The sequence below is a fragment of the Leucopleurus acutus genome (assembly GCF_964270905.1).
Source record: "Leucopleurus acutus genome assembly, chromosome: 5".
Taxonomy (NCBI): Eukaryota; Metazoa; Chordata; class Mammalia; order Artiodactyla; family Delphinidae; genus Leucopleurus; species Leucopleurus acutus.
Genome location: NC_139147.1, coordinates 94,073,132 through 94,087,861, shown reverse-complemented (window position 1 = coordinate 94,087,861; position 14,730 = coordinate 94,073,132). Strand labels below are relative to the sequence as shown.

At 35.3% G+C, this 14,730-nt stretch overlaps 1 protein-coding gene across 11 annotated transcripts in view; it reads left to right on the top strand.

Annotated features, from left to right (window-relative positions):
- Positions 1 to 13,887, top strand: part of ECT2 (epithelial cell transforming 2) — a 63,966-nt gene extending 50,079 nt beyond the window's left edge. For 6 of the 11 annotated variants that reach the window (XM_082839889.1, XM_082839886.1, XM_082839888.1 and 3 more), the window contains 4 exons: positions 8,373 to 8,480; positions 9,480 to 9,626; positions 11,086 to 11,353; positions 12,595 to 12,669. In XM_082839889.1, coding sequence (XP_082696015.1) covers positions 8,373 to 8,480; positions 9,480 to 9,626; positions 11,086 to 11,352 — 522 coding nt within the window. In that variant the 3' untranslated portion in view covers position 11,353; positions 12,595 to 12,669. Of the gene's footprint in view, positions 1 to 8,372; positions 8,481 to 9,479; positions 9,627 to 11,085; positions 11,354 to 12,594 lie in introns of all 11 variants that reach the window. The other 5 variants (XM_082839883.1, XM_082839891.1, XM_082839884.1 and 2 more) reach the window with 1 other exon arrangement.
- The last annotated feature ends 843 nt before the right edge of the window (positions 13,888 to 14,730 follow it).

The window sequence follows — 14,730 nt, the reverse complement described above, 5'->3', positions numbered from 1 at the left end:
CTGGTGTACAGCAAAGTGATTCAGTTATACATATATATATACACACATATTCTTTTTCATTATGGTTTATTATAGGATACTGAATATAGTTCCCTGTGCTATACAGTAGGACCTTGTTGTTTAGCTATTTTATATATAGTAGTTTGTATCTGCTAATCCCAAACTCCTAGTTTATCCCTCTCCCACCCCTGTTCCCCTTTGGTAACCATAAGTTTTTACATTTTCTATATCTGTGAGTCTGTTTCTTTTTCGTAAATAAGTTCATTTATGTCCTATTTTAGATTCCACATATAAGTGATATCATATGGTATTTGTCTTTTCTCTTTGTGATTTACTTCATTTAGTATGATAATCTCTAGGTCCATCCATGTTGCTGCATGGCATACTTTCATTCTTTCTCATTGCTGAGGGGTAGTCAGTCCATTTTTTTAAACTTTTTTTTCTTTTTAAATTAATTAATTATTTATTTTTGGCTGCATTGGGTCTTTGCTGCTGCGCATGGGCTTTTTTCCTAGCTGTGGCGAATGGGGGCTACTCTTCGTTGCTGTGCGCAGGCTTCTCATTGTGGTGGCTTCTCGTTGCAGAGCATGGGCTCTAGGCACGTGGGCTTCAGTAGTTGTAGCTCGCCACCAGAGAAGTCCCTATTCCATTTTGTATATATACCACATCTTCTTTATCCATTCATCTGTCAATGGACATTTAGGTTGCTTCCATGTCTCAGCAATTGTAAATTGTGCTGCTGTGGACATTGGGGTGTATGTATTTTTGAATTATAGTTTTCTCTGGATATATGCCCAGGAGTGGGATTCCTAGGTCATATGATAACTCTATTTTTAGTTTTTTTAAGGAACCTCCATACTGTTTTCATAGTGGCTGCACCAGTTTACATTCCAACCAACAGTGTAGGAGGGTTCCCTTTTTCTCCACACCCTCTCTGGGATTTGTTATTTGTAGACTTTTTAATGATGGCCATTCTGACTGGTGTGAGGGGTACCTCATTGTAGGTTTGATTTTCATTTCTCTAATAATTAGTGATGTTGAGCATCTTTCCATGTGCCTCTTGGCTATCTGTATGTCTTCTTTGGAGAAATGTTTATTTAGGTCTTCTGCCCAGTTATTGATTGGGTTGTTTTCTTGTTATAGAGTTGTATGAACTATTTGTATATTTTGGAAGTTAATCCCTTGTTGATTGAATTGTTTGCAAATATTTTCTCCCCTTCTGTAGGTTGTCTTTTCTTTATATGGTTTCCTTCCTGTGCAAAAGCTTATAAGTTTGATTAGGTCCAATTTGTTTATTTTTGCCTTTATTTCTATTGCCTTGGGAGACTGACCTAAGAAAACATTGGTACAATTTATGTCAGAATGTTTTGCCTGTGTTCTCTTCTAGGAGTTTTATGGTGTCTTGTCTTATATTTAATTCTTTACCATTTTGAGTTTATTTTTATGTATGGCGCGAGGGTGTCTTCTCACTTCATTGATTTACATACAGCTGTCCAGCTTTCCCAGCACCAGTTGCTGACGAGAGCGTCTTTTCTCCATTGTATATTCTTGCCTCCTTTGTCAAAGGTTAATTGACTGTAGGTATGTTGGTTTATTTCTGGGCGCTCTGTTCTGTTCCATTGATCCATATGTCTGTTTGGGGGCCAATACAACACTGTTTTGATTACTGTAGCTTTGTAGTATTCTCTGAAGTCTGAGAGGGTTATGCCTCCAGCCTTGTTATTTTTCCTCAGGATTGCTTTGGTAATTCTGTTTTTTTTATGGTTCCATATAAATATGAGAACTATTTGTTTTAGTTCTGTGAAAAATGTCATGAGTAAGTTGATAGGGATTGCATTAAATCTGTAGAGTGCTTTGGGTAGTATGGCTGTTTTAACAATATTAATTCTTCCAATCAAGAGCATGATTTCATTTCTTTGAATCATCTTCAGTTTCCTTTAACAATTTTCTAGTGTTCTCAGCATATAAATCTTTGACCTCCTTGGTCAGGTTTATTCCTAAATATTTTGTGTGTGTATGATGTGGTTTTAAAAGGAATTTTTTCTTTTTTCTTTTTTTTTTTTTTACTCTCTGATATTTCATTGTTAGTGTAAAGAAATACAACAGATTTCTGTATGTTAATCTTGTATCATTACCTTGCTGAATTTATCAGTTCTAATAGTTTTTGTGTGGAGTCTATAGGGTTTTCTATATTTAGTGTCATGTCATCTGCATGTAATGACAGTTTTACCTCTTTTCCAATTTTGATCCTTTTATTCCTTTTTCTTGTCCATTGCTGTGGCTCAGACTTCCAATCCTATATTGAATAGAAGTGGTGAGAGTGGGCACCCTTATCTTGTTCCAGATTTTAGCGGGGAGGCTTTCAGCTTTTCACCATTGAGTATTATCTTGGCTGGGGGTTTGTCAAAACAGCTTTTATTATGTTGCAATATGTTCCCTCTATACCCGCTTTGGTAAGAGTTTTTATCATGAATGGACATTGAATTTTATCAGTTGCTTTTCCTGCATCTATTGAGATGATCATGTGTTTTTTGTCTTTTCTTTTGTTGATGTGGTGTTATCACACTGATATTTGTATGTCGAACCATCTTTGTGACCCTGGGATGAATCCAACTTGATTGTGGTATATGATCTTGTTTTTATGTGTTGTTGGATTTGGTTTCCTAATATTTTGTTGAGGATTTTTTCATTTATATTCATCAAAGATATTGACCTTTAATTTTCTTTTTTGGTATTGTTTTTGGTTTTGGTATCAGGGTGATGGTGGCTTTCTAGAATGCCTTTGGCTTTCTAGAATGCCTTTTCAATCTTTTGGTGGAAGAGCTTGGGGAGGGTTTTTATAAGTTCTTCTTTGTATGCTTGGCAGAATTCCTCAGTGAAGCCATCTGGTCCTGACTTCGGTTTGCAGGGAGTTTTTTCATTACATATTGTATTTCACTTCTAGTGAATGGTCTGTTCAAATTTTCTTTCTTCTTCATTCAGTTTTGGTGTGTTGTATGTTTCTAGAAAATTGTACATTTTTTCTGGGTTGTTGAATTTGTTGGCATATAATTGTTCATAGTATTGTCTTGTGGTTTTTTAAATTTCTGTTGTACTGGTTGTTATTTCTCCTCTTTCATTTCTTATTTTATTTGGTTCCTCTGTTCTTGATGAGCCTGAAGAGAGGTTTGTTGATTTTGTTTACCATTTCAAAGAACCAGCTCTTTTCTTTTGTTTTTTAATCTATATTTTATTTATTTTCTCTCTGATCTTTACTATTTCCTTCCTTATAAGAACTTCTTTTGCTGCATGCCATAGATTTTGTATGGTTGTGTTTTTATGTCATATGTTTCAAGGTATCTTCTGATTTCCTCTTTGATTGCATCATCAACCCATTGGTTTTTGTAGCATGTTTTTTAGTCTCCATGTAATCATTTTTTTCTCATTTCTCTTTTTGTGGTTGATTTCTAGTTTCACACCTTTGTGGTCAGAAAAGATGCTTGAAATAATTTCTATCTTCTTAAATTTGTTCAGGCTTGTTTTTTGTCCTAGTATGTGGTTTGTCCTAGAGATTATTCCATGTGCACTTAAAAAGAATGTGTATTCTGGTTTTTTGGGATGTAATGTCCTGAAAATAGCAATTAAGTCTAACTGTTCTATTGTATCATTTAGGATCTCTCTTGCCTTACTGATTATTATATCTGGAAGATCTGTCCATTGGTGTGAGTGAGGTGTTAAAGTCTCTTACTATTGTATTCCTGTCAATTTCTCCCTTTATGTCTGTTACCATTTGCTTTTTGTATTTAGGTGCTCCTGTACTGCATATGTTAACAAGTGTTATGTTAACGAGTGTAATAGCCTCTTCTTGTATTGACCCTTTTATCATTATAGAGTGTCCTTTATTATCTTTATTACATTAGTTTTAGAGTCTGTTTTGTCTGATAGGAGTATTGCTAGACCCACTTTCTTGTCATTTCTGTTTGCATGAAATATCTTTTTGCATCTCATCACTTTCAATCTATGTGTGTCCTTCGCCCTAAAGTGGGTCCCTTGTAGGCAGCATATTGTAAGCTTCTGTTTTTTTATTCAATCTTCCACTCTGTGTCTTTTTATTAGAGAATTTAGTCCATTGACATTTTAGGTAATTATTGGTAGATAATGTATTTATTGCCATTTTAAATCTTGTTTTCCAGTTGATTTTGTATTTCTTCTTTGTTCCTTTCTTTTTGTTTTTCATTTTGTAGTTTGATGGTTTTCTTTTGTATTACGCTTTTGTTCTGTTCTTTTCGGTTTTTGTGAATCTGTTGTATATTTTTCATACTCGCTTCCCCCACATTTTATGATTTTGATGTCCTCTTTTACATCTTCATGTTTATTCTTTTGGTGTTCATTGTAGTTATCATTGCTTTCACAAAAATTTATTTTTTTAATCTGTATACTGGCTTATTTAAGTGATTTACTTTCCAGTTGAGATATTTCTCTTTTCTCTAGATTCTTGCTTCTTTTCTATTTAAAGAAGACCTTTCAATACTCCTATTAAGATAGGTTTAATATTACTGTATTCTTTTAGTTTTTGCTTGTCTGAGAAATTCTTTATTTCTCCTTCTATCCTAAGTGATAATCTTGCTGGCTAGAGTATCCTGGGTTGCAGCTTCTTCCCTTTCAAGACTTTGAATATATCTTGCCACTCCCTTCTGGTCTTCAGTGTTTCTGTAGAGAAATCAGCTGATAGCCTTATGTGGTTTCCCTTGTAATTAACGCTTTGTTTTTCTCTTGCTGCCTTTAGAATCCTCATATCTTTTAACTTTTGCCATTTTAATTATAATATGTCTTGGTGTAGGTCTGTTTGGGTTCTTCTTGTTTGGGGCCCTCTGTGCTTCCTGTACCTGGGTATCTGTTTCCTTCTTTATATTTGGGAAGTCATCAGCCATAATTTCTTCAAATACATTTTTTTTTTTTTTTTGCAGTACGTGGGCTTCTCACTGTTGTGGCCTCTCTGGCTGCGGAGCACAGGCTCCGGACGCGCAGGCTCAGCGGCCATGGCTCACAGGCCCAGCCACTCCGTGGCATGTGGGATCTTCCTGGACCGGGGCACGAACCCATGTCCGCTGCATCGGCAGGCAGACTCTCAACCACTGCGCCACCAGGGAAGCTCCAAATAAATTTTTGATCCCCTTTTCTCTTTGTTTTCCTTCTGGGATCCCTATTATGCATAGATCTGGATACTTTATATTATCCCATAGGTCTCGTTTATTGCTTTCCTTTTTTTTTTTTTTTCATTTGTGTTTCTGTCTGCTGTTCTGATTGGGTGATTTCCATTATTCTATCTTCCAGATCACTTATAAGTTCTTTTGCATTATCCAGTTTGTTGTTGATTGCCTCGAGTTCAGCTTTTGTTTTGGCAAATGAGTTTTCTAATTTAATTGCCTCCTTTTTATAGTTTTTAGTTCCTTTTTACAGTAATGTGCATTTCTATTGATAGACTTGCTTAATTACTTCAGTATTTTCATTACCTCCTTTTTGGACTCCGATCTGCTAGACTGCAGATGTTTGTTTCATTGTTCTTTCAGGGGAATTCTCTTGGTCTTTTAATTGGGAGTGTTTCCTCTGCTTCATTTTACTTCTATTTCTCTGACTCTGTGAATTAAGGAGAAATAGTTATCTGCTGTGGTCTTGAAGGGCTGTTTTTTGTGTTTCCCTGTGTAGCCCTCGTGAGTGTAATATTTTTGTGCAAGGGCTGTTTTTATTATGGATGTCTGCCACATTTTTCTTCAGTGTGTGTTAGCCGTTATCCCCTTGATAGGGGGTATGATTGTTACCGTGATGACCAGAGCCTGCACTGATGTTGAGTGTGGCCTCCTCTTTGCTCTTTGGTTGTCACAGCTCTGTCAGGGGCAGGGTCTGCACCCCAGTTGTTGGAGTAGATGCCACCAGCTCTGTTTCTGGACTGGTGTGAGGTAGTTGGGCTTGAATGCCCCTGCTGGGAGAGGAACCCCTGATTATTCCTCTGCAGAAGCTGTCTACTGGGAAGTCGCTCTGTGGTTTTGCTTGTTACCTGTCGTGTTGGCTCACCAATGTATACTGTCTTTGGCACTGCCCTCAGTCCCACCTCAACCATGGGAATTCAGACAGTAAGCTGGGGTATCCCTCAGGTGCTGTGCTCACAAAGCCACTAGCATAGATCTTTTGACATGGAACCACTGAGTTCAAGCACTGGTATACCATGGTCGTGCACCTGGACTGGGTCAAGCATCTGGACCCACCGTAGGAGCTACTGAGTCAGCCCAGACCCCGGCCCCGGCTCTGTGTGTCAGCGCCAGCAGAGCCTGCTATCGCCAGACTTGCCCCAGCCACAGGAGCGCCAATAATCTACTCTGATGTCCTGCAGGCACTGGGTTTACAAAGCTGTCTCAGATGCACAAATCCGCAGATATCACAGCTGCTGGAACACTCAGATTTCAACCCTGCTTCTGAAGTTGTGCGGCCGCTGGCCATAGGCTAGGGTTTCAGCCCTGCCTCCATGTGTGGGCAGCTCACCCAAGCTTGCTCGCTCCCAAATCACAGAGGCAGAGCCTCACCCTCTGAGCACACCGAGAATGAGGCTGCTGTTCCAGGCCCCGCCCCTCCCTTTGAGCTTGCAGGTTAACAATGGGACATCAGTGACAGATCTGGGCTCCTTCTTGTGCATGCCCCTGTTTGCAGCTGTGGATCACACTCCAGCCTCTTCAGGCTGTCTCCATGCAGCCAATGCCAGTCTTCTCAGGTCTGTCCTCTGAAGCCCAAGTTTTAGCACTAGCCCCTGTGTGTACCAGCAGATGTGGGTCCTAGGCTGGGGATTGCAGTGAGATGGCCAGGGCCTTCTGTGCAGGTCTATGTTCTTCTTGTTGCACACTGGCTGCAGCACTCTCCTCCAAGCTTCTGAAGCTCCCTTTGTCTCCCCACTGATCTCCCCTGCTGGTAAAGCGGCTTCCCATGGTGAGGGAACCTTTCCTCTTTCACAGCACCCTCCCAGGGGCACAGATCCCATCCCAATTCCCGTTTTCTTTCTCTCACCCTACCTGTTAGGTGGTCATCTTTCTTGCATTTTGGTTTTATGAGATCTTCTGCTGGCATTCAGCAGGTATACTATAAGAATTATTCCACATGTAGATGTATTTGTGGTATATTTGTGGGAAGAGGTGAGTTCCACTTCCTTCTATTCCACCACCTCGTCTGGCCCTTGATTTGTTTGTTTTTTAAAAATTTCTGTGGGGGGCTTCCCTGGTGGCGCAGTGGTTGAGAGTCCGCCTGCCGATGCAGGGGACGCGGGTTCGTGCCCTGGTCCGGGAAGATCCCACATGCCGCAGAGCGGCTGGGCCCGTGAGCCATGGCCGCTGAGCCTGTGCGTCCGGAGCCTGTGCTCTGCAACGGGAGAGGCCACAGCAGTGAGAGGCCCGCGTACTGCCCAAAAAAAAAAAAAAAAAAAAAAATTTCTGTGGGCCAAGAATATGTTGTTATAAATAAAGGATTGTTCCACAAAAAGGTTCATAGAAGGAAATACAGTGCTAGTGTGTACAACAGAGTGCTGATGAGAAAAGAGATGCAGACAGCTTTTTGTAAAGCCAAAAAACTGCTCATTATAAGGAAGAATTTTTTCTCATAGTTCTAGATATCCATATATAAAATGGATTTCTGCAGTATAGTGATTGCCTATTATAGAGATTACTCCTGCATTTATCACAATGCCTGACTACATGGCTTATGCAGTCCTTTCTAAATTTATAACCATGATTCTGAAATGTAAACGGTTAATGGAAAAATTTCCTTAAAATAAAATCTATTGAATTACTAGCCACAGGATGGCTGATAATTCTAGAACTGAAATATAAACAGTTAATGAAGATATTTCATAAAGTAAAATTAACCACAAGATGGCAGCAAACATTTAACTATATCCTGATTTATACTGTGTTAAACCACAGAATTCTTCCCAGTTGTGAAATTTTGTTACTAAGAAATATTTGTAAATTCAGTATTAGGCAACTTCAGTTGAGCTCTTTCCTACATTTCAAATATTATGCATAGTAAATTTTTTAAAAGCCCTGAGTCGGTGTCTTATCATTTGAGAACTTTTGCCATGTTGAAGAGGAAATATTTCTATACTCTCACACACACACTGTAAAAAATATAAAAATCTGATTCTTTGAATCAGTTTTTGTTCTTCTGTTGTATACTTTTTGAGGCCTTAAATAAATTTCAGAGTAGAAATTATATCAAACCCATCAGAAATCTTGAGTAGCTTCATTTATATATGCTCCCTATGTGAGCATATAAGTTCTTAAAGGTTTGATTTTAGGAACAGTTCTGTATCTTTATTTTGTTTATTTTAAAATAAAAATATTAATTTTCAACAGGAGAATCTTATTTACACTGCTGATCCAGAATCCTTTGAAGTAAATACGAAAGATATGGACAGTACATTGAGTAGAGCATCTAGAGCAATAAAAAAGACTTCAAAAAAGGTGAGTCTTAGTGAAATTATTATTCAGCATATCTCCAAAATGTATTTTTCAGAGTATATTAAAATAGTATTGCCATAGACATCAGGTAGTGTATAAAATAAAGCTGTTTTTGGTTCTAGGCAATGGCCTACAGAGATAATAGTTTAGCTCAGTGAATTCTTTGGCACAGTAATTATAACAAATTGTTATCCTTCCCATTATAGTTACTATGATACTTCTGATGGTGTTTTAGATATAGATACGTGTGCATTCATGTTAGAAATTGCATTTAACATGAATTGCATTCATGTTAAAAATCAGATATTTTTCAGCAAAGGGCACACAGTAGAGTCAGGAAACCTGGGATCTATTCCTTACCATAAGTGTGTTTCAGACTTCTAATGATGAAGATAGCTTTGTTACTTACCTTGCAGTATTGAAGTTGTTGAGGACTACACAAGAATGTTGGTAATAGGGCTTTTTAAAAGTAGAACTAGACTTTTAATTTTACAGGTAAAATTTTGCAACTGTAGTCTACTTGCTAGGTTTATAAGTCTTGGTTGTTGTTTTCCTTGCCTTTGAGGGGAGGCTTTATACTTTAATCATCATTGTATCTCTGCATTTAACATGTATGATGTATAGTAGATAAACATGTTAACAATGATGATTCAAATAAACTCCTACACTTTTTCAATTAAAGAAATTGAGGTTTAAGTGACTTTGGATCGAAGATCTCACAACTAAATTGTAGCAGAATCAGATAACACCCAGGTTTCTTCTCTCATGCCAAATTTTCCCTCCCACTTTCTCCTGCTGGACTAGTGTAGGTGCTCTATGAAACCAAGATGGAGTAATCTACAATGTACTACATTTTCTCACTGCTTTGTCCAAAGAGATTCTAATTTTGCTATATACTTTTTATAGAAAAACTTTTGGTGTGAATTTGGCTTTGTTTACATATAATTGTTCTAATCAGTTAGATTTGTCTAGGTTTTTTAATTAATTGTAATTTAACTCTAGGTTACAAGAGCATTCTCTTTCTCCAAAACTCCAAAAAGAGCTCTACGAAGGGCTCTTATGACATCCCAAAGTTCAGTGGAGGGAAGAAGTCCTTCTAGCAATGATAAGCATGTAATGAGTCGTCTGTCTAGCACATCTTCATTAGCAGTAAGTGATTTTGATTTAATGGGCTAAATGACTCCAAATTTATGAAGTTGGTGTGGAATTTGTTAACTTTTTAAAGATGGAAATATTAATATCTCCATCAATTTTTTGGATATATCTAAGCATCTGACCTCTTTACTGGGTTATGTAACTGAGAAAACCTCACTTAATGAACTAGAGACTTACTTAATGTGTAGTTTGATATGAAATTTTATTGGGATTGAGTTGTAGGTCTCTAAGAAACACGTTTCAATCTGGCCTATCACTTTACTGATGTAAATAGCTATGGTTCTATTTATAGATTGGCTCCAGTAATATAGCAGAGACTGAGTTTTATTTCTTTCATTATTTCTGTGATGAATATATAATCTCTGAAGCTGTGAATATCAAAGGATGATATGGGTTCTAAATTCATGTATATATTTTTAAATGTTTCCTGAGCAATCCAAATTCCCAACAGTGTCAGAATTTTAGCCATTTAATTAATACTAAGGGCATTTCTAACGTTTATTATTATCACTAAATAGTGATGTATCTGTCCTTTGTAAAAATTATTAACCTTACCTACTAAGGTTAAGAAAAGCAAGTGACTGTCACTTCTTAGCTGTATGTCCTTCAGCAAGTTTCCTATTCTCTCTTATCCCCATTTTTGCAGATGAGAGAAAAGAGGTTAATAGTACTTACCTATGGTGTTATTGTAGAGAGTAAATACACACACACACTCACGTATAATGTGATTTTGTACTCAAAGGCAGTTTGAGTAGTGATTAAGAGCATGAACTCTGGAACTCACATGTTCAAATCCCGGTTCTGCTATTTGCTAGCTGTGTGACTTTTGTCAGCTTATTAGAGATCTTCCTGTGTCAATTTCACTGTCTGTAAAATGAATCTAAAGTAGTAGTTGTAAGGATTAAATAAGTTAATATACACAAAGGGAGTGCTTTGGTGTTTTATAAATGGTTACCTTTAATTGTTAAAGTTTATACAGAAAAGGCACATAATGCTTAATAACTTATTTTTTTATAAAGCTAGTTAAGTCGTTAGTTAATATACATCAAAGGTTATAGCTAATATGAGTATGTTTATACAGAACTTTTAATCAAGATTAACCTTCCAGTGAGAGAAATTGTACTTAATTGATGATATAAATTTTTGCAAAGAAATTTGATTAATGAAAAATATATTGAAATTGACAAAATTTAGCATTCATTTACTAAAATTGGACTGTAAGCTTTCTGAAGTCCAAAGTACTATCCCTTGTTTATTTCCTGCATTTATAGTAACTATTATAAACATTGCTTTTCAAATGAAGATAATTGGATTCAATAGAAGAATTTTGGAAAATTAATATATATTATTTATGGTTTTGTTAATTTTATGTAGGCAACATAAATAAGAAGTACCTAAAATATCTTTAAGACGTTCATGTCCTCTTCTCAATTGCGTATTTCTGTTCTAACAGATTACCCATTCTGTTTCCACAAGCACTATAATTGGATTTACTAAGCATGGTTATGTTCAGCGCTCAAACTCTACTGGTGGGCGCTCTCAAAACTCCTGGTTTCGATCTATACGTCATTCTGCCTCACGAGCTAGTTTTTCAGAGATGCTAGAAGGAAATACTGAGTTTTCAAATTTCAAAAAAAGTTCTATCCAAGTCATCTTTGACATTTGTGAAGAATTAGGAGATATGCCAACCAGTAATGGAAACAAGCCTCGTGAAGTTTAATGTGAGCTTATTAGCTATTTGAAGTTTGCATTTGTGAAAAAAGAAAGTATTTTTCTCCACTGAATTACTTATTAGGTGGGTGGGGACTTTTGAATTCACAACTTTATAACTGCTTTGAATTCACAACATAGGCTTAATAGAGTTTCTTTGCTTATTGGCACATAAAGATATGTTTGCAAGGTAATTTACTCATAAGTCCAGAAAAAATCAGTCCCATTAGAGATTTTCTTATTTATGAAAATGATTATTTAAAAAATAGTAGTAATTGTCCTGTGAAGTGGATTTATATTACAGATCTGATTCTTAATCTTAGATTTATGACATTTATATAAAATTTATGCTTTTAATATGGCAAATCGTAAAGGTTTTACCTGAGGAAAATGTAAACTATTATACTACCTACTTAAATCATTTCTTTGCTATCACTTGAATGGTAATACTTTACCAACCTAGCTCTTTAAACACTTCATTTTATTTACTACCTAGTTGATGAGAACTTATAGCTAGCTACCTTGCTGGCTCTAAGCTTAGTTACAGTTAGCCATTAATATCTGCTAAAATAAAACAGTACCTTTATAATTTGTTTTGATTTACACTCCCTCTTGAGTGTTTGGTATTCATGTCTATGTTTCTTTGTTATTAAAAATCTGATGATATTTAACTTTGACACTCTGAAACAATAAGTTTAGACAGCTTACTATATTAATAATCTCTATTATCAGAAGCACTGCTGTTTTGCTCAGTTTTTACATGGAGCAAAATCATACATACACACAAACACAGACATATAAATATGGTTTGCATACATAATATAAAAACTCTTTCGTAGTTTATGACTTTTAATTTAGAAAATTATTGCCCACGAAGTAATTTTACTCCTCTTAATTCTGCTTTATGATTAAGTTAAGAAGAAACCACTAGGGTTTGTCTTTTTAACCTCAAAACTTATACTCTAATTTATAATTTTAAAAAAACCTGAAACACTAAGCATATATCTGTTTCAACTGAGTTCATATGTAGTAAACTAGTCTATCCATTTGTTTCTTGTTTTCAGAATGCTAAAATAGTTTTAATTATGTGTTCTCCCCACCCTTCCCCCTAATTTTATTTAAAGAGTTTAAATTTTTCAGATGTCTTGTTATGATAATTTGTAAAATGTAAAAATAATATGTATGATACTAAACTATATATTACAATTTTTAAAAGAAAAAATTTTAAATACACAATATTTTGTCTTCACAGGGCATCCCATCTCCTTCCCTTGTCAGCCTTCCTTCCTTCTTTGAAAGGAGAAGTCATACTTTAAGTAGATCTACAACTCATTTGATATGAAGCTTAAAAAAATCTTAATTTGTAGAAACTTTTAAACAACCTCATATTCAAATAAGAAACTGACTTAAATGGTACTTGTTAGCACTTGGTGAACGCTGGAAAGAAGGTAACACTAAACTATGCCATTTTATTTTCTTCTTGAAAGAGTAAGATTAACCTCTTACATTTTTTGAGTTAATTCATGTAAAAAATTATATTGATTTTGATGTAATTTTTCTCTTTGTTGAATGCAATTGAAGACCAATCATTTAAGTTATTCATGATATTAGTAACTTTGCTACGTGATGCAGTAAATAAATTTTATTGGCTGACGCCAAATACTGCTGTGAATCTCTTTGTATAGTGTCCATGAATGAATTTTTGGAAATAAATATCTGTGTATCTCAGTTTGTTCAGAAATTAAGTGATACCACAGTACTTACTAGATAAAAACCTGCATAGATCTCTGAATAGTGGGTTCTTGGTCCACATGTGCTATTTAAAGTAGTTATTTAACTGCTCCTTTTGCAGTTTATTTTATAAATAAAGATACAGCATGTGGATTTTAAAAGATTTGCCGCTATTAACAAGAATAACAGTTAAAGGAGATGGTTTCAAAATATGCTTGCAAATTGACATAAGGGCAGAAAGATTAGAAAATAATGTATATTTTGCACAAACATGATACTGGTGTATACTTGTAGCTGTTTAAGGGACAATATACTTATGATGATTTTAGCCACTAGCAAATCTTGATTTAGTTTGATAGTGTGTGGAATTTTATTTTGAAGGATAAGACCATGGGGAAATTGTGGTAAAGATTGTTTATATTCTTTATGAAATAATTCTAAAGTTGGCTAACCTGCTGTAAAATACATAGATATGTGTATGGTCAAATTTTTATCATGGCCTCATAATTAAGTGTAAAACTGAAATACATTTATTTGCTTTTGTAAAATACTTTTCAAACCCTGATGTTATCTTTCACAGTAGTCTTTTTTTTTAAGTCAGTAATACAAATTAATCAAGTTCCTATGAATAAATGCATTTTTATTTCCTACCTGTTTAGGGAGTACTGCAAATGTTTAATTGTCACTTAACAATTTTCAGTTATCAGTTATAATAGTTTAACTGACTATATAGATTTTTTTCTATGCCACATATGTACCACTTTTAAATAGTAAATGATCCTTTATTGCTATATTTTAAAAGCAGTTGTATTAGGAAGAACTTTGTAAATAAATACTTAAAACTCAAGTATATTTTATGTTTCATGTTTTAAACAGTTCTTTCAGACAAATTTTCATAAGCCAGTATGAATGCTTATATCAGCCTTTGCTCTGTTGTGTATTTGCTTGCATATTTATTTCTTATTCCTCCCTCTATTAGTATTTGTAAGCATTATGTATACTGGGCAATGTGTAAGTTAGGAGTCGTTAATCTAGAATCTACTTTGCAGAATGGAGGTAGTGAATCCTATGATAGTTTATATAAAAGTTTGTGTTTATGTGCATGTATGCATTTTTTCTGGCAGAAAATACACAACTTTTATCATTGTATTGGGATGGAGGGAGCTATGGTTGCCTCCAAAGATGTGGGTTTTCCAGGGAGAGGAAGTGATGTGAGAAAAGGCATGAACTTGGAAATGTATTGGATGTTCACTGGCAAAGTGTAGCAGGTAGTTAATTTTAACTTTAAAGGGAGCTTTAAAGTCAATGTGGGAAGGTACTATTACCCAGGAGTGTGGATGCAGGAAGATGTGAGCAAATTGGAACTCATTACTGCAACAGAATACCACAATTCTCACAGACATATTTCTAGAGGAATGTAACTTATTAATACTGATACAGGAAGAAATAGAACACATATAAATGTTCCTATAAACACTATAGAAATGAAATCCACATTTAAAATTATTCCTAGAAAAAAATCACCAGGCCCAGATGGCTTCACTGGATAATGCTATTCAATATTTAATGAAGAATTAATACCAATCTTACACAAATACTTAAAGAGAATAGAGGAAGGAAACGTCCCATCTCATTTTATGAGTTCTGGATAACTTTG